A 24337-nucleotide genomic window follows, 5' to 3' on the forward strand; every position below is an offset into this window, starting at 1 on the left:
GCACAGCAGATGACATAAATTCAGCAGATGAAGTAGAAAGTTCCTTATTTCCTCGGAGTCTGTAATCTGACAGGACTGTAGGTTAACTATAAAAAAAATCACCATGGAAAATCCAAAGAGTTACAATGAAGATGGAATTTCGAATAATACCAAAACGTCCACAATGTCAGACAAGATTAGGTTTGCTTCATCTGGTACCACCACATTTGAACTATACGGTAAAGTACTTTTGTTGCTTAATTAAATTGATTTATAAGTATTTAGGCTGATCTGTGAAGAAAATAGCTGATCTATTTGCGTTACATATGCAATGCCTTTTTACTGTGACTTTTGCTCCTAAATGTATCTGAACATTAATAAAAAGCTGTATCTGGGACACATCTCTTCCAGCCAAAAATGCTGAGGAGATAGTCTCCAGCAAATACTAATCATTTTTTTCTTCCAGTGGTTTTTAAATAAACAAAATACATTTCCATTGTGTAAAATTTCAATGCCTAAAATATTTCAGAGATTCAAATCACCAAAAGCTAACCAAAAATGTACATTTATGAATTGCAGGTGAATATAAAAACACTGTTGCTGACTCAAAACAATTCTCTTGTAACATTAATGAAGATGATGCTCCTTTTAATCATTATGACTCAGCATCATACACTTCGCTAAACTCAGTTAAGGGCACCTGCCATTGGCCACAGTCGGAAGACAGGTTACTGGGCTAGATGGACCTTTGGTCTGACCCAGCAGTGCCGTTCTTATGTTCTAAGTTTGCCTGGACTTACAGCCTGTTCAATCCTAGCACTCACTGCATGAAACTCCTGTTTAACTAAGAGTTTATAAATTGCTCACAGGATCATGTGCTTCTGGATCGTTTAGTGTCTGCATATGGGGACAGAATAGCACTTTTGAAGAACAATTCTTTGAAAGTTCGATTTCATTTTTTTAATACTGTAGCTTCTAAAATGAAAGCCCTTTCACAGGACTGCCTCCCCTTTTAGTACCAACAGAGTGCTCCTGCCGTAACTTTGTGTACAGTGCCTTCTATTACAGGAATCTTCCTGAGCTTCTGTTCTTATGTTGTCAGAGCCTTGCCCCGCCACTGTGAAAGGCTTTCGCAGTGCGGAAAGGCTCTGGCAAGGGGAGGCGGCGGAGAAAGACTCCAGGAGCTCCCCACTGCCAGACCCTTTTCCTGCTACTTCCCCGGTGCCAGAGCTTTTCACTGTGGCATGTAGCTACACACTGTAGTGTGCACACAGCTTGCTTTTCCCAGCAGCTCCATGTATCTTACATGCCCCTGCAAGTGTAGATACGGCCCGTGTTTCAAGAATGGTACAGATACTTTATTTGCACAGAATTGGCCAAAGAAATGTGTGTGCTGCAAATGAACAGAGGATGTCCCGGTGAACACGATTTGAAAGGATGTTTGTCTTGTTTCTGCTGGACTTTAGAACCGCACAGCAAGAAGAAGCCTTCTGCGTGCTGTGTCTGGACTGCACTGGCAATCTACATAATGGCGCTAACTCTAGGCCTGGGACTATTGGCGCTTAAAGGTAATTACCCCAAGGCTACAGTAAATAACCATTTACTATAATGACCCCTTGAAAGTCAAAGATGCTCGTAATGGTTGGCAACATGTTTGCGCCTGAGCTTTAGCAATACGCCATCCTAGCGGGCTGCATGCTTCACTAGGCTGAGCATACTGTCCAGACCAGGGGCTCTGTGCATCCCTCCAGTCGCTGCCTCAGCAAGCTCCTGTGTGCCACCCTTCCACCCCTCTATTTCAGCAACTCCCTGCAACCCCAGTCCCCCTCTCTCCCATGCCGGGGCTCTGTGGGTTCCCCATCCCCCTCTCCCTCTAGTGTCCCCCATTCTCCCATCATGCCCAGGGCTCTGTGTGCCCCCATACCATTGTTCCTCATTCTCCTCATCCCCACCATGGCAAGGGCTCTGTGTGCCCCCCATTCCCTCTCTGCCATATGCCAGGGGGCTCTTCGAGTCCCTCATGTGCCCTTCCTCCGTACCATTGTCCCACATTCCAGAGTGCTTTGTGTGTCCTCCGTTCCCCCTCCTTCCCACCAGTCTCATACCTTTTCTTTCTGCCTGGGAGAGTCCCCCTTCGCTCAGCCAGTTAAGATACTGTGATGATTGGTGCATTATCAATAGACAACTAGGTAGACTATTTCAGCATTACCCCGCTAATATCCAAGAGCAATCAATATCACTCCTATACACTGTTGTTATGCCCATCTGTCCCTCAGGGCTGGTTCTGGAAGAGTACACCCAGGAAGAGTGTGTTTACAGGGTGGGGAGAGTTTTACGCACGCGCTCTCCTCATGCCAGGAAGCTGATCTCTGTTTCAGGGTGGTAAGGGACGAGTGCCATGAAGAGCAGAGGATAAGGACGCTTTCCTTCAGTTCCTCAGAGAAACGTTTGGAGCACAGTAAATGACCCTGAGCACTCTAAGAATGAAGGCTCCCTCTATTAGAAACTGTTGTTTTCCCCAGGTGCACATTAGATATGTTACATATCTGGCCACATATCCAGGCATATGTGGCCCCTGGGTACAGTAATGAAGGGCATACTAAAAATGCCTACGTAAGTCAATGAGAGCCAATGGCTCTGTCTACACTATAAGTTAGGGGTGTATTGCCCTGCTCAATGTACTCTCATTGAGCTAGCGTGAGTACAAACACCAGTGCAGCCAGACTAGCAGCGGAGGCATGGCTGAGCTGTGCCCAGTACCTACGCCCCAGTTTCAGGTCACATCCTACCTGTCCTGCAAGAAAGAAATGTCTGTTTTACAGGAACTCAGGGCTAGTCAACAGGAATTGCCCTATAGAGCAGGATGATAGAAGGAGATTAAGAAAATGTATTCCATGATGCCTTCCATTTTCCCAGTGTTTAACATGCAGGAGGAAATACGCAAGCTCCAAAGAGAAGACGACTCTCCTTTAGCAGAGAAACTGGTCAGCCCCTTCTACAATGAAACTCTTTCGGAGAGAAGCTTTTACAGAAAGAACCCCAGAGGTGAAGAACCATTGATCGAAAGCTTAGAAGAGGAAATCAACACCATTAGGGTCAGCAACCACCATTTATGGATGAGGATGAATAATATCACACTGGCTGCAGGTATCTCTCTGCTGCACCTTATCTTTTTGACTGCCATATTTGGTGCATAATCTGAAAGCCTGATAGTGCTGTACAAGCAATACAAGAGTCAAAGCCTCTTTAAATAGAAAATGCACAATTCAGTGGTCCCTATGGGAAACTCCAGCTTTCTTCCCTAAGATTGAAGGGGCGGGGGACAGATCCTCAGCTCATGTAAATGGTGTAGCTCCATTAACTTGACTTATTATTGTGGATGGTCCAGCGGTTAGGGCACTAGCCTTAGGACTTGAGAGACCTGGAGTCAGTTCTCTGCTCTGCTACAGCCTTTCTGTGTGATCTTGGGCAAGTCACTTAGCCTCCGTGTGCCTCAGTTCCCCACGTGTAAAATGGGGATGACAGTCCTGCCTCCCAGGAGTGTTGTGAAGGTAAATACGTTAAAGATTGCAAAGTGCAGTGCTTTGAAATCTACCAAGGAAAAGCACGATGTGAGATAGGCACTGCTACGAAAATATAATAATACTTAAGGAGCAACCAGGAACAGGGCCTCATTGTATAAACACAGAGTAGTAGACAGTGGCTGCCACAAAAAATGAATGGAGTTATGACGATCTGTCCCAGCTGAAGATCTGGCCCTCAGAACTGGATAAGATTGTGTGTAGGGTGGAAGTATGGAGCCCAGGCTGGCATATCCCTTCGTGGTCCCACTTTGTTGCAGCTGGATTCTATTTCCTGTGCTGAAATGGGCGTGGGCTGCCTGTACTCAGCCCCCCAAACCAGCACACCCACATAATGTTGCTCAGACTTTTTTCAGGCCTCTCTAGGACTTCTAGTCTTATAGACTCATAGACTCATAGAATTTAAGGTCAGAAGGGACCATTATGATCATCTAGTCTGGGAGGGTGACATTTTCAACTCAGAGCTAAATTTGTTAACATACTGGTCAATCAACGAATGAGTGGTGACCGTTTAAAAATACACATCAAATATCCATTTCAGGGCAACTTGGAATCAAAGGAGAACCTGGTCCTCCAGGTAAGTAAATACTCGAGCAATGAACGGCTTCCCCTCTCTCTCATTCCCCCTCCCTTCCCCTGTTCTGTACAGAATCGGAAGTTAGATTTTGGAACCCTATTCAATAAGTCATTTGGGTCCCGCTCCTGCAAAGACGTAATTACCCTGCATAATTTTATGCACATCAGTGGTCCCATTGAAGTCAAGCTCCTCCCACACCCCCTTGCATGGCCTGCTGGGAGTCTGGCTTTGGTGCAGAGTGTAGTCCCTGTTCTCTGGATACTCCCCATTCTGAGCAAGTGGGTGGGGAGAAGCTGGGAGCTAGTAGAATCTCAATTCTGTCTCCCCTCCCCGCTGCTGCTCATTAGCCAGGGTAGCCGGGCAGACATGGTGGGAGAAGTAAGTTGTATTTTACCAAGAGCTTTATCAGTAACTTACTTCTTGAACCTGGATGGGACCAGGGAGGAACTGATGGGAACCAGGTGGGAGCCACAACTGCAGAGTAGTTTCACAGCACCTTTTACTACAGGCTCAGTCTAGTCCACAATGAGTAATACAACATGTCAGTTTTCCTATGTGAATAAGGTGTGATCCTACAAAGTGCTGAGCAGCTCCCACATCGCACTATGGGCCTCAGCCTTTCATAGGACTGCACCCCAAATTCTGGCACTTGTTCTTGCAGTAGAATAGCTGAATAAGGTCCTCATGCATTTCCCATTGAAGACAATGGAAATTCATCCATTGACTTCAGTGGGAGTTGGATTGGGCCCACTGACTTGGGGGGGGGGGGTTGCACATGCTCAGGATCAAGCCCTAAAACCCAGATGTGACGATTACTTCTCCTAGATGAATTCACGTGGTGTTTTAAGAGAAAATCTTCCCTTTTCTAACATTGACTGTCTGTTCCTCAATCTCCCCAAGACTTATACTTCAAACTGATGTCTAACTAGTGCCTACAATTGCAACCTTTTTTTCTGAGCCAAGTTATCTCTGCCTGCCTGAAATGAAGGCTTTATTCTGTTCAATTCAGGTGCCAGGGAGGAGAAAGGAAGTCAAGGTGAAAAGGATTTCACGTTTTCAAGTGCTTACTCCTCCTGTTGGTTACATGCTGAAATATACACAAGACCAGATTCTCACTGGGTGTAAATTAGCATAATTCAATTGCACTCAATGGAGCTATGTCAGCTTACACCCATCTGCGGATCTGGTCCTAGTTATGGCCAAATCCTGGTCCACAGCCTTTAATTTACACTTGTTCATTATGCTGTCAAATCCATCTTCTAGGAGGAAAAGGTGAGAAGGGAGACATGGGTCTACGAGGACCAGCTGGAAGCAAAGGAGAACCAGGGTCAAAGGGTAAGCAAATAACAAAACTCAGAGAGGGATGGGGACATATTTAACAATGTAGACAAGCAGAGGAGAACAAAATTGGATGTATTTGTATTTTAGGTATTGGATTTCCTGGGGAGAAAGGAGAGAAGGGTAAGTCGTGGAAATGAACCCTCCCTTGCATCATAAGAACAAATAGAAATAAAAATGCCCTGATTCTCAGACTTCCCATTGGCACTTTGATTTTGGTGCCTAAATATGGATTGAGATACCCAACGTTAAGCGCTTCAGATGTGAACATTTTGGCCACTGGTTTTTAAACCTGAAAGGGTTTTTAAGCACATGCTTCCCACTGCAAACTCTGAGAATGTGAACATATCCAGTGGGGCCCCTGGAAAAACGGGCACCCTGCACATCTGTTCTGCCCGCTCAGCAGTCCTGCCAGGGAGGGGGGGGAAGCTCCTGCACCCCAACCCTGCTCCTTGGCAGGAGTGCGGGGGGATGATGGGGAAGAGGCCACTTGCTCTGGCCCAGAGCCCCACAAAACTGTAATCCACCTCTGAACACATCCCGTGCATTGTCAAGGAATGTCCTTTATAACCCCTGTGATATTTCCTGCATTTCACCCCATTCACTTGTAGAAAACAAATAGATAGGTGTGGTGAGCTTCTGTAGATGCAGGTTTTGTGTGTGTGTTGCAGTTAGTTTACTTGTTTGGGAGCTGTGGTTTCAGTCTCCACAAAAGAATCAATGTTAATTTTTTTGCCAATTCAATTTCAAGGTAATCCTGGAGAAAAGGGTCCTGAAGGTCTTTCTGGCCCTGGGGGTGCTCAGAAAGGGGAAAAAGGTTCCGATGGAAAGGATGGAACTCCAGGTACTGAGTTACTAACCTTTACAGTCACTGTACAAATGTTAGCCTACATAATGCTCAATCCACAGCGGGCCGGGCCCCGGCCGCCGCGGCCGGGAGGCCGCTCATCGAAGCCCCGCGGCGGCCCCGCGTACCGACCCCCGGGCTGGGCGCCCGCGCGCGGCGGCCCCCGCGCCCGGGGCCCCGCCGCGGGGGGGGGCACGGCGGCGCCGCTCGGAACGGAAGGATCCCCGCCGAGGCCGACTACGCGCCGCCGCCTAAGACCCCCCCGGCCCGCCCCCCGCCCCCAGCCCAGCCCCAGCCTCCCCTCCTCACCCTCTGCTCAGCTCAGCGCCAGCCGCAGCAGCGCAGCGGGCCTGAGCCCCGGCTCCGCCGCCCCCCCGGCAGAGGGGGGGGGGGGGGGGGGGGGGGGGAGGGGCACGAGGGGAGAGAGCAGAGGAGCCGAGGCCAGCCCCCCCGCCCCTGACGACGGCCGGAGCGGGCGGCTCGGGGGCTCGGGGGCGGGCGGCCGGCTTTTGATTTGATGCGGCTCCAGCCAGGGAGAGAGGCGGCCCCGCAGGCCCTCTCTCTTTGGCCCTCGCGGAGGCGGGCCGGGGGGCAATTGCCTTGCCCTCTGGGCGGCCCTGTATTTCCTTTGATATTTTAGGGATACCTGGAGGAGTAGGAGCTCCAGGTGCCAAGGGAGACAAGGGAGAAGCAGGTAAGAAAGGATTAGTAGCAGCACCTCCTCAAAAGTAAATGAAGAGCGAAGCAAATAACTGAATACACAAAGTTTTGGTAAAACCAGGACACGCAGCAGCAATCTGAGTGATTTACTTGGTGTTTTATGGGTCATAAGTTGTAACTGGAGGGTAACTTAACTTTCTGTCTCAGTCAGAGATGACAGTCCTATTGATAGAGCCAACATAATTTGATCAGCCATTGCTCTATAAGATGAACACTAAAATGTGTATGTTGTAATCAACAAACAATCCAGTTATCCTGTGTGTCCTGTTCCTGGAGACCCAGTCTTCCAACCAGATTCTGGTCTCATTTACACTAGGATAAATTGGGAGTAACTCCACTAAAGTGTATGGATTTATTCCCAATTTTTCACTAGTGTAAATGAGATCGGAATGTGGCCTTTCATTAGGACTAAATCCTGGAGCTATTGCACAGCCCAAATGGTACATGCTGGGGAAGGAATTATCCCTCAGGCTGTGCTTTGTACTCACAACAGCTGTAGTCCCCTGGTCGCTGCCTTGGTTCTCCATTTAGGACAATGGCAAACCATGGATTGACCAGGTTCTCCCTCATCCCTCCCTTCTCCCCAAGGCTCCTAGATGTTAGATGTTCCTGACATGCAGGGAGATTGCTACCCTCCGCTTGGGGACCCCAAGCCTTTCTGCACTGGAATCACACCAGTCTCACTAGGTAAAGATGGGGGAGCAGCAGAGTGGTCTTGCTGCCTGACTGCCTGTGGGGACCCTTACTAAGGCAGCAAGTCCGCTCTGCTGCTCCCCCACCTCCTCCATCCGTGGTGCTTGTCTATATTTATGCCAAACAAGCATTTTAAGCATCAAGCATCCATGTCTTCCTGGCTGTGCAGCATGACTTACAACAATGAAGTACAACTTCAGGCCAAATCCTGCAGTTCGCTGCCTATACGTTTCAATGCCTTTTCAGGGAAAAATTCCCACAGACCTCAGCCTTTGAGCCAGGACAGCAGGATTTGGGTCATAGACAGTTGGACCAGTTTTGCAGCTAGTGTAAATTAGCATAGCTCCAGTTACTTCAGTGGAGTGACTGTGTCCTTTACGCCCACTGAGAATCTGGCCCAATGCCTGTGGATTGTCTAGGCTCAAAAATATCTACCTTTCATGTCCATTAATCGTTATTATTAATATGTACTTATTGGGATTTCAGGAATAGAAGGACCAAAGGGGACAAAAGGAGACCAAGGTAATGCATTTCCTTCACTGTGTTACTACTATGGATTTTGCTCTCAGCAACACCTGTGTAAATCAGGAATAACTCCATTGAAGTCAGCAGAAATAAACCAAAGTAAAACCAGTGAATGAGAATAGAATCCAGCGGACAGTACTGAATTTACACAGAGAGGCCCAAATTTGGCCCTCGGTGACAGATATCTATTTCAAAAGTAACTGCATTGGCATCTTCGGAGTCACTCTGGATCTACAACAAGAGCAGAATTGGACTCTTATATCGGTATTGCATTTTGTAGTGTGTGTAATGGGTCTTTCCTGGGATGTTCAAAGCATCAGAAGTTTGGTATTTTTCATCCAGGTTTAAGAGGACCACCGGGTGAAGATGGAAGTAAAGGGGACAGGGGCCTCACTGGTCCAAAAGGTGAACCAGGAATGAAAGGGGATAGGGGGCCTACAGGTACGACAATTTGCTTATTTTTACCTATGCAGTTATAACAATTTCATATGCCTTCCTAGTTAAGTCTTTTCCATTTACGGTGTAAAATGTATTATTACTCTATGAGTTGTTTCCACAAAGATTCAGATATCTCTGACCAGGGGGTTACCAGTCTATAAAGGGATGGGATGAATAAGGTTATTTGCCTTATTTGTGGGGTGCCATTTTGTTTCTTGCTATGGCAGTGCACCAAGGAGGGTGGTCCTCCAGAAATGCTGACTCAGAGTATTGGGCTTCTATATTCTCTTTTGAGGATATGTACGTGTAATGAAAGAAGCAGGTATTTAATTATCAGCACATCCCTGATTATAGCAGTGGTGTTTACAGAAGGATTTATATGGTATAAACTAATACAATACTATTTAAATGCACAATCATGTGCAGCTTTGGTTGGTTAGAGTGATAGAAAAGCCTGCCTCTGAGTGGTTTATATCCCATATAAGCTAGAGTTTTGTGTAAGTTAAACAGAAGAATTAGGCAGTGTTTCTCGCCTGTGTAACTTGCATTACATTGGTATTCATCAGCCGCGTCTGAGATGTGGACAGGGAGAATGAACCGAAGACAGAGTGGAGAGTGGAAACAAGGGGAAGTGGTACATATGAGCAGAGAATGATGATTATACACAGAACATTTGGAAATGTAGCATTGCCGCTTGGCTGGTGTACGTCAGTAGGTTCCATTTATTTAACAGAATTCCACTGATTTGCACCAGCTGAGGGTCTGGCTCATAAATGGCAAAACAGATCTTAAAAAATTCAAGGAATCTTGGGAAAATGCTGGAACAGAAAAGGGAAAGAGAGGGTTGCAATCACTTCTGAAATATTTTGTTGCATTCTTTTGTATTCTGTCATAAGTATCTCGATTACCAACTGAAAACGTCAGATCGAGAAATGCAGATGCTGATGTTGTTATAGCCAATGGGAGAGAGAGGCAGATTTGACTCCAACCCTTTGATTCACACACATTCATTGTATTGTTAAATAGGTCTTCAAGGAAGTAAAGGTGAAGTGGGTGAGAAAGGAGAGATGGGCCGCAGAGGACAAACTGGTGCTCCTGGAAACAAGGGAGATGCAGGTTAGTCAGGTTAAATGGTAGGTTAATAAGGCAGAAAGCCAAATCTGGCAGGGGGCTGGTGGAGAGGAGGGGAGATGCATGTTTAATGATTTGTACAAATATCACTAATGCTAACACCAATATTGTATTGTAGGTAGAGTGGGTGCACCAGGGCTTCCAGGACAGAAAGGAGAGGCAGGTAAGCCAGTCAAAAAGAAAAGTTTCTCATATTGGTATCACACTGATCCCCCTTAAAGGTGCATTTCATTAAAAAAGGGGAAGGTCCACAGCTGGTGTAAATCAGCTTTAACTTAATCGAGGTCAATTAACAGCTGTAGTGTATTGGCCCTGAAAGTCTAATTTTAAAAGAAAATCAAACCCACCATCATTGTAACTGAGAAATGTCCATTTGTCCCAATTACCAAGGAGGAGTATTATAAACACAACATCTGCCCTGCCCTCCCTCCAATCCCGCAGCAAGCGACAGATTCAAGGCCTGTTGTCTCACATACACCACCAGCCTTGAAGAGTAATTCCACTGAACTCAGTCGAGTTACACCAGTGTGAAACTGCTGTAAATGGGTGTAAGTGAAAGGAGAAGGAAGATCTTTTGTTCTATATTTTACATAGATTTTTAAAGTCAGGAGAGCCCATTATGACCATCTTGTCTGACCTCCTGCATATCATAGGCAATCACAATCCAGGGCAACTGCACCTCTGTCTCCTTGGTGGTTCAGCAAAGGCATCCACTCTCCAGCATCCAGTTCCCCAGGCACTGCCTTTCTGGTTGGAGACCTGCATCTCTCTCCCTTCTGACTAAGGTGTTCCCAGGCTGCACACTTTCTTGCCTTCACTGTGTATTTCCCAGCTCAGCCAGGTTGGCCGAGGACACCTGCTTGTTTTTTCTTCAGAGACTGATAACAGAATGATCGTCGACAGTTATAAGTTACCATGCAGCACTTCCTATGTTCACCCACTTTATTCTTAAGGGATAACGCATTGCAGAGAAAACACATTAAAACAATAAAAGAACCTACGCACATGCTAATAAGTTTAACAGAATTAACCTCAACTCTAACATGGATTCTGCAAGGCCAGTCCTTCCAACCCTACCTGAAAGATTGGGGCCCACTGTGGATTAGGGGTCCAGTCCATTTGCTCGACCAGGAAAAAGACCATACGCCAATTTACAACCAGGTTATTTATTCAAAAATCCTTCCTTTGTCTGTCAGTCCCTGGAGAATCTAGGTTGAATTAGTATATACCAGGGTAGGGGGGTTTCTTTACAACCTGAGTGAATTTGTGTAATCACCCCCAGCTGTATGAAAATACATACAATTCCACAATAACATACGCATCATTGCATTTTTAATACAAGGAATTCAAAGATTTCAAAACTAATTCAATAAGGTTGAACTTCATTCAATAAAGTTCATTTACGATATTGCAGGAAATTGTCAGTCTGTTACACGGGTCCCAGAATTTCACCCAGTAAGTGGTACTAATCCTCTAAGGCCAGGCTCATCATAGTATTACTCCACTTTCACTCCAGTTTCACTCCACTGAGGCAACACCAGTGTCAAACTTGAATAATGCAGTGGTGAATCAGGCCCCTTTTGTCTAATTCTAAATTCATATGGTGTCTCCCCTGCTTCGTGGCCTGACTCATCATGGCATTTAGATATGAAGATATGGATACTGAGTATCCTGCTAGCAACAGTTTCACACTATAGTAACTGCATGGAGTTGCTCCTGATTTAGCCCAGTGTAAATGAAAGGCAAATCTGTCCCATAGTACCCTGGAAAAATTGCAACACAGGTAAATGCTTTCTGTCTATGAACATTTCCCCTTCGGGTGCATATGGATGGAGTGTTCTTTACCCCTATGGCAAAGTCCTCATAGCAGCTGCTATCCTTTCTCTGGGCTTTGTGAACTATCCTACAGAATTATATCCCTTCGCTAAAATTCTATGGGATGACTTAGAAAGTCTATAGAAAAGATCTTCTTTTCTGTTAACATCTATAGATTTTTAGAGCAATTTATATAGAATCCTATTAAATTTCCCTAGAGCCCTAATTTATTTGTGTGTGTGTTTACAGGACCATATTCTGTGTGTATATGGCCATATTTGCCTTTTGGCTCTGTACACATCACTCCCATTGAAGTCAATGTGACCCAATGTGTTTGCATCCCAGATGCAGAATTTGACCTAAATTTTGGAAAGTGCTTTGGGATCCTTCAGACTGAAATGCGGTATGGACCTGATTCTCCACTGCCTTTCGCTTTGTACGCTCATTTACACTCTGCAAAGTGGGTTCTAAAACGATACCCCTAGTGAAAGCGAGTGGAAGATTCCAACGTGGAAGCAGTTACACCCACTTTGCTCTCCCTCTGCACAGGAATAGAGGATCCGCCCTGGAGAAATGTTATGTTACTTTGGTTCCTTTATAGTTCTTTGCACTTCACTTTTGTTGTGGTTCAACTTTTAAGGCCTGAATGGAGAAGTTGGTGCCCCAGGACTTTCTGGTTTAAATGGCATGCCTGGTCAGAGAGGGGAGAAGGGTACATAGCTACCAGCATTTTGAATTTAGTAAAAGAATATCCTGCTAGTTATTTTTTACCCATGCACCTTTTTTTTTTAAAAAAACATCAGGAATCCCAGGAGAGAGGGGACCTGAAGGTGAAAAGGGACAAAGAGGAGTAGCAGGTAAAGGAAAACAAGACAAGCTCAGCATCAGCAACGCAAGTTATTCAAATGGGGGGGGTGCAGTGGAATGAATGACCAGCTCAAGCCAGGAGGTAGTATGCTCAATTCCATGCATGACGGACTCATGCAGTGTGGACCTACAGTAGTGGGCATGGAGCTCTGCCAGGCTGCCATGGCAGGATACTTATTTATGTAGCTGTGCCAAGGGTCCTTAGAGGCACCTTTTGATATAACTTAAAAACATAAAGTGCAGCAAGTTAAGATAACCCACCCCAAATATCCTTCCACTGACATTAATGGAGCTACTGTGACTTACCCCAGCTGTGTATCTGGCACATAAGATATGTCAATTTATGTATGTTATCAATGAAAGGTCCACTTGTCCTCTAAGATTTGATCTGAAAACCCAATCTTCCTAGGTTAATAAGCTCTTATTTTAACATATTGTACGTGCCTTATCCGCTTCATTAACCATTAGCTAGAGAACCAACGTGCCTTCCCATCTTCATTAATTGAAAAGTTGACTATAAATGTAAGCTTGAGGAAGCTTAAAAGTGTGAAAATATCTGTTTGACTTATTTATTTTGGTTTTGATGATCTTAGGCATTCCAGGACCAAAGGGAGAACAGGGAGATTCAGGTAAAGCACTTGCTGTAATAGATGATTACACAATCGGGTACTTTACATGGAATGTTTCACTGACATTTGAAGGGAATTGCATGTAATACTTGTCATGCTCTTTTCTTCAGAAATTGACAAAGGCATCAGCTCTCTGATATTTTCCACCTAGGGTTTAGAGGCCAACATGGTGAAAGCAGGCGGTGCATCCCAGGTCCAAAAGGTGAACGAGGAATGAAAGGCTCCAAAGGAGACATGGGACCTAGAGGTAAGACTGTCTCTCAAGGTTTGTGATGATTAGCTGGTATGTTTTGCATTGTGTGTGTATTAGGAAGTTGCAGTAGTTGTTCCATGGTTAAGCTTGCTGCTAGCTCTCCATTATAAACCTGATTTTTCAACCCTACTACCAAGTTCCCCCACAAAGAAACCAATCTTCCTGACATTTTGGATGCTACCTCATAGTCTCATCTTTCTGGAAACTTTGGTAAAAATTATGCAAAGGGTTTTAAAGTCATGAGGCCAGATTCTCTGGTCAAGCCACCTTTATGTCCCCCTGGTTGCCAGTGCAGTTCATTACACTTCATTTCTGCTCCCGTGTATCGTTTCAGCAGAGACACCTTGCAATGCACCTCTCCTCTGTAACTTATATGAAATTAAGAATTCAACAATATCTAGGTATCTGCATGCAACAAGGCGTGAACATAAAGGGATGCAATTGCAATAAGGAAAGGGAAAGTGACTGACTGGAAAAAAAACATTTCAAAAGTGATCAGTAAAGTTAGGTGTCATCATGAGACTGGCCCATAGACACCCATAACTTGGAGGACCAGCAATTGTACCAGCATTGCAGTGGTAGTATTTTGGCAATAATGCCCAGTTCTTGAACAATTCCTGTGTGACTCTGCATTAGACACAAAGACATTTTCTTTTAATGTCACTCATCTATGTCGTCTTGTTTCAATTTGCCTCTTGGACAAGTGCATTTCAGTGCAGCCATTACAGGGGAAATTTCATTCACTGCTTGAATCTGAGCTGAGATGTTTCTTTCGGACGCTACATTCAGGCAGTGATGCAGCATGGGATTCTGTGCCAAACGTCTGCCTTTCGTTGTTTCCTTCTTTCTTTCTGGATTCTAACTGGCCCCTGCAACATAAGGGGATGTGACCCCTCCCGCTTACCTTTCCCAGATCATAACTCTGTATACAGAGGAGGAGGGAGGAAGCGGTGGGCAGGTAATGAGTGGAGGAGATCAGGGATTTGATAGGGCCCTGGTTCCAAACCCCAGCCAGCCAGCAGAGCTGTGCTGGCCCAGAAAGGGGGACTACTCTGCACCCTATGAAGCAAATTACTCCCACAACCCACGGAGCAAAGGGGAAGCCTGAGGAGGAGAGTCCCAGTCTTGGTCTACACTAGGCGTTTAAATCGGTTTTAGGAGCGTAAAACCGATTTAACGCCAAAACCGTCCACACTATGAGGCACCTTATATCGATTTTAATGGCTCTTTAAACCGGTTTCTGTACTCCTCCCTAACGAGAGGAGTAACGCTAGTATCGGTATTAACATATCGGATTAGGGTTAGTGTGGACGCTGATCGACGGTATTGGCCTCCGGGAGCTATCCCACAGTGCACCAGTGACCGCTCTGGACCGCAATCTGAACTCGGATGCAGTGGTCAGGTAAACAGGAAAAGCCCCGCGAACTTTTGAATATTTCCTGTTTGCCCAGCGTGGAGCTCCGATCAGCACGGGTGGCGATGCAGTCCGAAATCAAAATAAAAAAAGAGCTCCCGCATGGACCATGCGGATGTGATCGCTGTAAGGGCAGGCAAATCCGTTCTATCAGCGCTCCGTTACAGAAGATGAAATTCAGAATCCTTTTTTTAAAATCTCCAGACAGACGCCATAGCAGGGACTCAGCGCACTGCAGCGTGACAAGCGTAACGGAAAGCCAAAGAATCAAATGGACGCTCATGGACTGGAGGACTGAAGCTATCCCACAGTTCCTGCAGCCTCCGAAAAGTATTTGCATTCTTGGCTGAGCTCCAAATGCTTCTAGGGTCAAACACAGTGTCCGGGTCAGGGCATAGCTTGGCCATCTACGCACCCACCCCCCACCCACCCCCAGAAGCGAAAGGTAAAACAATCCTCTGACTTTTTTACATGTCACCCTATCTTTACTGAATGCTGCAGACAGACACGATGCTGCAGCCGTCAACACCAACATCCTTGCTCCCCCCCCGCCATGGGCGGCTGATGGTACAATACGATGGCAATCCATCCTCGTCATCAGCATCAGCTGATCGTACAAAAAGATGGAAATCCATCCTCATCATCAGCCTCAGCTGATGGTACAAAAGGACTGGTAACCGTCCTTGTCATCAGCCTATTGGCCCTAATTTTTTCTGGTGGATGGATGGTGCAATATGGCTGGTAACCATCCTCATCATAGCAACAGGGGGCTGAGCTCCATCAGCCCCCACCCTTCATGTGTAAAGAAAAGATTCAGTTGCCCCTGGACTAGCAGTGGGATGCTGGGCTTCTCTCCTACACACTGCTTTATGTCCTGTCTGGACTATCATAGCAGCTGGAGGCTGCCTTCCACTCATTTCTCACTAACAAGTCAGTGTGTCTTATTCCTGCATTCTTTATTAATTCATCACACAAGTGGGGGGACAATGCTACGGTAGCCAAGAAAGGCTGGGGGAAGAACGGAATCAACAGATGGGGTTGTTACAGGAGCACCCCCTGTGAATAGCATACAGATAATAATTTCTGCAGGCTCTGACACAGAGCAGCTGTGCTCTCTGGTTCTATGATACGGTGGTTCTCTAGCACACTTGCCTATATTAGGCAGCACTGATTCTATTTTTAGATACCAAAAAGGAGGGATTGACTCAGGGAGTCATTCCCAATTTTTGCGCCCCTGGCTGATCGGCCAGGGGCACTTATGACAGCAGCTAATGGTACAAAACGATGGAAGGTGCAATATGGCTAGTAACCAATCTTGGCTTTTGCGCCCCTGGCTGATTGGCCAGGGGCACTAGCAGCAAATGGTACAAAAGGACTGGTAGCCATGATCATCCTCAGTTCCAATTTATGGAAGGGTTTGGATGGTGCAATATGGCTAGTAACCATCTCTGCTGTCATGCAAAAGCAAAAGCATGCTTCTGTGTAGCGCTGCTGAATCGCCTCTGTGAGCGGCATCTAGTACACATACGGTGAGAGTCACAAACGGCAAAACAAGCTCCATGATTGCCATGCTATGGCATCTGCCAGGGCAATCCAGGGGAAAAAGTCGCGAAATGCTTGTCTGCCGTTGCTTTCCCAGAGGAAGGAGTGACTGACGACATTTACCCAGAACCACCCGCGACAATGATTTTTGCCCCATCAGGCACTGGGATCTCAACCCGGAAGTTCCAAGGGGCGGGGGAGGCTGCGGGAACTATGGGATAGCTAGGGAATAGCTACCCACAGTGCAACGCTCCAGAAATCGACGCTAGCCACGGACCATGGACGCACACCACCGATTTAATGTGTTTAGTGTGGCCGCGCGCACTCGATTTTATAAAATCTGTTTTACAAAACCGGTTTATGCAAATTCGGAATAGTCCCGTAGTGTAGACGTACCCCCAGTTCCTCCCTGGCCTGTTTCTGGGGTAGCCCAGCTACACCATTACTTTACACAGGGCAAGATGTAAAGGCTCAGTCCAGCCCTTATTTATTCTGGTAGCTCCAGCACCAGTGCAGCTGCTAACGTTGGAGGCTTTTTTTTTACCCATAGTTCACGCTTTGCACAGGACTGAAATATATTTTCCTCCTTGCGTGAAGCTCCGAGGTCCCCAGTTGCCCAAAAGTGGCCGAGACAGCAGCTTACGTGGCCCGGAAGTAACAACACAGAACATCAACCTGGGCAGACAGCCCTAGAGTGAGACATCACTCCACTTCACTGTGACACTAACCAGCCCCTGCCCACTGCCACTCTAGACGGAGGCTGCATCTTTGCTGATGAGCTAGATATAAAGTGGCCCCCAGCCAGCCAACCTTACACATGCAAAACTCCCACTGAGCTCAAATTGATTTGGCCCCAATCAGAACAGTGAGACTGGATTGTACGTTAAGAACTGATTTCTGAATTCACTCCGGGCACGTATTTGAAATCTGCTTAGGCCACACCTGACTCAGATGCCAACATGCAGCCAGGTAGTTTTGGATTTCTCCTGCATCTAACTCTGGTTAATGATGCAGAAAACACACCTACCAGATTACAAAATAGGCTGTGTATGTCCATTTATATATTTATCCTTTTTTAAAAGGAAGAGTTGTATATTTAGTGCTTTTAGCAAAAGAATAAGGATGGGAAACTTTTTTTTGAGTCCATTTGGGATTCCTTTGTGCGCTCCAACTAATCTACCCTTTAAGAGGACCCAAGTGGCATTGTGGTGTCAAGAGACCCAGCTCCTATTCCTGACTCTGCCACTAACTTCTTGTTTGACTTTGGATGAAAGTCACTTAGACCCAGATCTTCAAAGGTATTTAGATGCCTAATTCCCACCTTTCAATGGGAGTTAGGTGCCTAAACACCCTGGAGGATCTGGACCTTTCCCTTAGTTTCAGATCATCTAGTCCAACCCCCTGCTCAATGCAGGGCAAATCCCCAGACATTTTTTTTGTTGTTTTTTTTAACCCCAGTTCCTTAAATGGCCCCCTCAAGGATTAAACTCATAACCCTTGGTTTAGCAGGCCAATGCTCAAACCACTGAGCCATCCCTCCCCTGAAGTACCAATAATTATTATGAACATTTATTGTTATTGTTGGGTTTTTTAATTGTAATATAGTAGTAATATAGTCCAAGAGGCAAATTTATGAAACAAGACGACATAGATGAGTGACATTAAAAGAAAATGTGTTTGTGTCTAATGCAGAGTCACACGGAATTGTCCAAGAACTGGGCATTATTGCCAAAATACTACCACAATATAGTAGAGATGTGAACTGAGATTGCGGCCCCATTGTGTGAGGTTCTGTGCAAACACACAGTGAGAGACAGCACCTGATAGCAAAGAGCTGGTCAAATTAATTGCTGAAGGCCATTTGATCACAAAATAGAGAAAGGGACTTTTATATTTTGAAAAGAACATAAGCAGCTGGAGGTTGTTTGTAAATGTATTTTTTTAAAACATCATTTTAAAAATGTCTGCTCTGGAGATATTTTTATAACATTTAAAATATGTATTATATGCATGGCAGCACCAGTAAAATAGTGTCCACTTAATATAGCAGGATTCTGCACACTGACATATATTCACTATCACAGGACCTTTTCACCAGTGTTGTGCATTGCAAATACTCTGCAGTGGATAATACTCCTGCCGCTTTTAACACGCTACTATCATGAGTTCCAAAGCTGTCCCGGGGGCTTAACCGCATCAGGGGTTTAATTCCAGGAGTACATTTCAAATTCTAAATGTGCGAGGGGGCTGGAGTTTTCTTTGAACATTTGCTTGCATCCCTGATCAACACAAGTATAAGACATAGTGGTAATCATTATACTTTACCTTGCAAGTGTCTCTAATGATTGGTTTTTTTTAATTTGGAACAGGACTGCCAGGGAGCAAAGGTGAGAGGGGTGAACCAGGTACTGGACAGTTATCTCGTTTCCATAGCTTGCCCTGTAACACCAGTACTATATAGAACCCAGTGTATACCCAGGACACATGCTTAACTTTGACCATTTGCATAGTCTCAATGATGCCAACTGAACCTCCCACATGCATAAAGTGAAGCAAGTGTTTAAGAGCCTGCAGGATCAGGGCTGTCACGCTTCTGAAGTAACTGCACCTCTGAGCCCTTCCTGGGTCTGCTCAAGGAGGCCTTTCACCATCACCAATCTCTGGGCAGGGATCTCCATCACTCTTCCTGCTGAGCAGGGTTGTTCGGTTGCAACCCACCTCCCTGCAATGCCCTTGCTTATCCCAGCAGGGCTGACTAGTGTCCAGCTTCTGTGCTTTGTTTTCTCTCCAAGGGCTATGTGCCAGTGGTTATGAGTAACCAACAGCTCTCTCAGAGCAGTACAGAAACAACGTATAAAACAATAAAAGGTCTAAACACATAATTAAGCTTACCAGTGCTCCCCAGTGACATCCCTGCATGTTCCAGTTGTTCCATGGGGTTTGATACGCCATCTCCTTTTTGGACAAATGGTCAAGCCCATTTGTGGCCTCAAAATGAAAACCTGTCTCTTTATACGCCAGTCTCCTGGGTCTCTTGAACACAATCTGAACCAGTATATGCAAACCACCACAGAGAGTGGTACTTCTCTGGAACTGTTTACTGGTCCCAGGGACTGCAGTAATCACAGAGGAGCTGCAGTAACCCTCCCTATTGGAGTAGAATACAATCCTGAGCCCACAATAATGCATATAACCTGTACAAATAACAGGCCTAAAAATGATTCAATAGTCTCAAGCTATGCCTGTGTTCATCATATCTACCACAGGGTCCGGAACTGATCTGATTTTTGCTACAACAGCAACCTGTTTTCCATGTAGCCATGTTCATTTAGGTGTGGGCATTCATTTGTGCTATTGGATTTAACACTTTATTCTTCTGTGTCATTTTTTCTTATGCAAACGTCTTATTTTCCTTGTGTATAATTGGTGCAATTATTTCATAAGCACCTAATCCATCAGTGGAAAGCTACTCCGACCCCCGGATAAGGCTCGTTGGAACAGCTAAGGAGGGCCGTGTCGAAATTCTGTACAAAGGGAAGTGGGGAACAATATGTAATGATAAATGGGACGAAAGCGATGGAAACGTGGTCTGCAAAATGCTGGGATATAGTCATGCAGTTCGCATCATGACAGTACCCACACGTAAGTTAATAACTAATCACCCAAATCACCAATTACATTCCCGATCCCAAATTGTGATCTGTGATTTTACATAGTATGGCTGGTGTTCGGTGCAAGATTCAACATTTACAGGGACAGTATTCATGGCCTCCTGGCACCCAAGCCACTTACAGCCAGGCATTCAGATACAGAGCTGAAATTTTTTCAGTCCAGGGTGCCACTTGCACAGGAATTTTGCTCTTCACAGTAGGAAGTCCTGACATTCTTTCCAAGTGCAGGATCACAGTCTAAGGTTGTACACAATATATGGTTTCTTGATGGCAAATACTGAGATACATGCATTCTCATGTGAGCTGCATGGGCTTTGCAGACATGCTGCCTCAGAGGATAACTCTAGAATTTCCATTCATCCCTTTTATCTCCCTACCACCTGCTATTTCTATTTCCTGATTGTCAAAATACCCACCTACCCCAGTGACCTCCGAAAGAGAAAATAAGATGGGCCAGACCAGAGGCAACCCATGCCTTCTGATGCGGGGCGCGGAGTCAGGGCAGCCGGCTTCAGCAGTGTTACTGAGCATGCTCAGTCTGTGTGCTCCTGCTCAGTGCAAGCCAAGCAGCAAATCTGGGGGCGACCCTGCCTCCACCCCCACACATCCCCTCTGGTCCAGACCCTGCCACTCTTACCGAGACAAAACTCCTTCTGAAGCGAATGGGCATTCTGCTAAAGCAAAGAGGGCAGTATCATAACCTACAGAATAATCATCCAGCAATCAAGAACTTACAGAACAGTTGTATGGAAGTGTTCTGGGGCAACTGGGCACGAGCCATTCAGATATAGGGATGGTCAACAGAAGCAAAGTTTTTAGAGATTTCTGTGTTAAATAGGATTGCTGGGATTAGTGCACATATCCCTGATTTGACACGATCACTGGGGTGAATCATTATAATTAAACCCTTATAAAGAAAACCCTTCTATCCTCCACCCACCCTCAAGTTTTACCCACAATCTGAACTCACTCAACTTTTCCAAAGTTCACAAAAGTTCACTTAATGTTGTTTCCTCTCTGATCTCTCATTTCCATGTGCCCCTGCACTTCCTACTTCTAGCCAAAGCTGGAAGCAGAAGTGCCACAATAGTACTAGAAAGTCTGTTCTTGCAAAATTTCCAGTTTTGCAGATCCCAGAGAGTAGAGATTGTTTGGATGAAACCATCTAACCTAAAGCTCTGCACTGTCTTAGCTATGCCCTATATTAGTGACAAGCAGGGCCGGCTCCAGGCACCAGCGAAGGAAGCAGGTGCCTGGGGTGGCCAATAGAAAGCAGCAGCACTCCGACCGTTATTGGGGGCGGCACGTCCAGGTCAGCGGCGGCAATTCGGAGGCGGGTCCTTCAGTCCCCCGCTTCAGTCTTTGGCGGCAATTCGGCGGCAGCTCAATTGGGTTTTTCTTTTTCTTTTTTCTTTGCCGCTTGGGGCGGCAAAAAGACTGGAGCAGGCCTAGGTGGCAAGTGTAATTCTCTGCAGTGGGGTACCCAAAGGCCTCTTAAGTAAGTGTTACCCCTTCCATTTCAAAGGGACTATGAGCAATATCTGCAGCAAAGTGCATGAGATTCAAGCTGAGAGACCACCTCCAACGTGTCAGGTGACAACTTCGATTGCAATCCGGCCAGCTCCTTCCCCTTCTGTGTTTTGTTTCAGGAGTTCATGATGTATTCCCTGGCGGGAGGGGGGCTTGTTCTGTTTTTCACTGGTAACAAAAGACAGGATTGTGACCTGCTCTTACCAGGACACACACGGTGGTAAAGGTGCACTCTGCGCTGTGAGCCAGAATGGACGTAACCTGCATAAAGAGTCCTTTCCTCCCATCTGAGTTAGCTGCACTGCGGGTCACTGAGCACTGGGACGAGCAGCCTTTGCTGGCTCACTGTTCCCATTCACCTGCAGATGGGTAGAGAGAGGGCCAGGAATATGTGACGCTTTGACTCCATCCCCCAGTGCGCCAGCCCACAATGCCAACCTGGTGTGAGAGGGGAAGTCAGCTGCACTCAGTAAAAGGCTGCAATAAGTTACTTTCTCTTGGGGCCAGGGCCGCCTCCTGAGTTGACACAGGTACCCGCTCCTGACACTGAGCTGTGCCTAAAGAATGTCCTCTTTGTGATTCACATTTCAGGTTTCTTTGGTATATGTCTATTTCACACGCCCTACAGTGACTTATTTTGCTTTTTATTTTTAAGCACTCACCCCCGAAAAAATTTCTGATCCCATTTGGCTCGATAACGTGGAGTGCAGTGGAACAGAAGCTTCCATTTTTGACTGTGAAAAGAACGACTGGGAGGTTCACGACTGCAGCCACAGCGAAGATGCTGGAGTGGAATGTGCCTAAGCCAGTGTAGAAATGGGCCTGGAACACTGCTGTCTGGCGTAAGATGTCGTAATCCCATCAGTTCCAAAAGACTGTGCTGCTGTTGTCTGTGACTGGGACTTGCTTCTTTGTTTCTGTGTTTATAAACCTGTTGGTTTCTTTACCTATTTTAAAAATATGCATTAACTAGGCAAGTAATTGTTCCTTAAATCTTTAATAACCAGTAAGGCCAAGAGTAAACCAGGAAATCCAGTTGCCACTAGGGTGACCAGACAGCAAATGTGAACAATCGGGATGGAGGCGGGGGATAATAAGAGCCTATATAAGAAAAAGACCCCAAAATCGGGACTCTCCCTATAAAATCGGGACAACTGGTCACCCTAGTTGCCGCAAAACAATTATTGACAGAAAAGGAATGAAATACCCAAGTCATGCAAACACTCGTAAATCTTCGGGTAACCTGGCTGGTCTGGTATCCAGTAATCATGTATTCTGCACAGAGTGGAAGGATAGTGGAAGTTAAAGCTTAGGAGTAGGAGACCTGTGCCCGGCACTCTTCCGAGCTCTTCCCTGGACCTCCTTCATGACCATGGCCAGGTCACTAAGGCCCAGATCCTTAAAGGTGAGGAGTTAGGCACATGAAAACCTTTGAGGATCTGGTCCGTAACCTCTGTTTCTCAGTTTCACAGTCTCCCAATCTATTAAACAGAGGTAATTATACTTACCTCTCAGGAGTATTAGGAAGACTGATTCATATTCTAGAGTCCTTTTAGATCCTTAGACATAACGCTCTATGGAAATATAGAAATATATACAAATACAAAGCAGGGGAATGCATTAGCCACAGTACCATTCTGACAGAAAGTCACTGATGATGAAGTGTAAAGCTTGCAGAGTCCTATATGTAGCTACATAATGGCTTCCATCCTTTACTGTCTGTTATACAGAACCATGTCTGATGCATTGATTTTTATTTGTACTGAGCACTTTCTTTCTTTTTAAGGAGCCACAACACACTCCTGCACCATACATTTACATATTGTAACGTGGCGGATGAACAGTAGCACATACAGAGCTGTGTACAATATATCTTGCTTACAGGAATGTTACTTTAAAATAAGAAATAAGTTTGCCAAAACCCTTTTCCTGTGCTTTGATATTATTATGCAACCCTGGCTACATTTTTTTCCCTTATTTGACTGTGCACTTTTCTTCTATGCAATAATACAGTGTCACATACAAAGTGAAATGTGTCTGGGCCATGCCACAAAGTTTTAGGACTGGTCCACACTACACGGTTAGGCAGTTTATGTTGACCTAATTATGTCGGGTGTCTACACTACAGCATTCCTCCCACCAGTGTAAGTGCCCTACTACACGGACATCACAAATCCCCCTCCACAAGAGGCGTAAGGCTTATGTCCGTGTAGTTAGGGTGATGCAGTGTCTGTGTAGACACTGCATTCCTTACATTGGCTATTGGCTGTCTTGTTAATTTCATGGCAGGAGCTGTGAAATTGACAAGAAAGGCCTAGGTGCCTCCATGCCCTGGAGAGCTGGGTGGCTGGACCCTGCTCTTGCCTGGGAGCCACGGCAAGGAGCACAGGTGGCCTCCCCCAGTGATGAGCTGCCAAAATCTTAACAACCGGTTTCCTACCAGGTCCTCAGCAGCACTTCAGCAGCGGCTCCTTCAGTGCCACCGAAGACCCGGAGTGAATGAAGGACCCACTGCTGAAGTGCTGCCAAAGACTTGGAGCACCACCCGGTGAGTACAAGCCCCACCTGTGTTTTTTTTATGTGGCTTTTTTTTTTTTTTAGTCATCCCTTCTGGGGCCCCGTCGAAATCTGGCCCCGCACTTCCTAAATCTCGCCCTGCACACTGGGGTTGCAAAATTGTATCAGGGGCCGGGTAGGGAAGGCTGTGCCTCCCAAAACAGCCTGTCCCCCACCATCCGACCCCCACCCACATCCTGCCCCCAACTGCCCCCCTCAGAACCTGCAACC

General features: G+C 46.0%; 1 protein-coding gene across 6 annotated transcripts; it reads left to right on the forward strand.

Annotated features, from left to right (window-relative positions):
* On the forward strand, window positions 1-23471 carry MARCO (macrophage receptor with collagenous structure). 6 transcript variants are annotated; one of them, XM_039495607.1, is made up of 18 exons: window positions 1-218; window positions 1446-1547; window positions 2896-3126; window positions 4102-4137; window positions 5401-5472; window positions 5566-5598; window positions 6227-6319; window positions 6963-7016; window positions 8222-8257; window positions 8603-8701; window positions 9725-9814; window positions 9948-9992; window positions 12448-12501; window positions 13105-13140; window positions 13292-13387; window positions 18719-18754; window positions 19794-19991; window positions 22206-23471. In XM_039495607.1, the coding sequence occupies exons 1-18, from the start codon at window positions 104-106 to the stop codon at window positions 22352-22354; spliced, it is 1575 nt and encodes a 524-aa protein (XP_039351541.1). In that variant the 5' UTR covers window positions 1-103; the 3' UTR covers window positions 22355-23471. The 6 variants fall into 6 exon arrangements, with proteins under 6 accessions (XP_039351541.1, XP_039351543.1, XP_039351545.1 ...); XM_039495609.1 differs by having other exon boundaries at window positions 19809-19991; XM_039495611.1 differs by having other exon boundaries at window positions 18719-18736; window positions 19809-19991.
* The last annotated feature ends 866 nt before the right edge of the window (window positions 23472-24337 follow it).

Source organism: Mauremys reevesii, linkage group 11 (genome assembly GCF_016161935.1).
Source record: "Mauremys reevesii isolate NIE-2019 linkage group 11, ASM1616193v1, whole genome shotgun sequence".
NCBI classification, from domain to species: domain Eukaryota; kingdom Metazoa; phylum Chordata; order Testudines; family Geoemydidae; genus Mauremys; species Mauremys reevesii.

Excerpts from the sequence above, each read along its gene's own strand:
- MARCO (XM_039495607.1), top strand. The coding sequence starts at position 104 with ATGGAAAATCCAAAGAGTTACAATGAAGATGGAATTTCGAATAATACC. Across the intron at positions 1,548-2,895 it reads GGGACTATTGGCGCTTAAAG|TGTTTAACATGCAGGAGGAA; the intron begins GTAATTACCCCA and ends CCATTTTCCCAG. Across the intron at positions 19,992-22,205 it reads CATCATGACAGTACCCACAC|CACTCACCCCCGAAAAAATT; the intron begins GTAAGTTAATAA and ends TTTATTTTTAAG.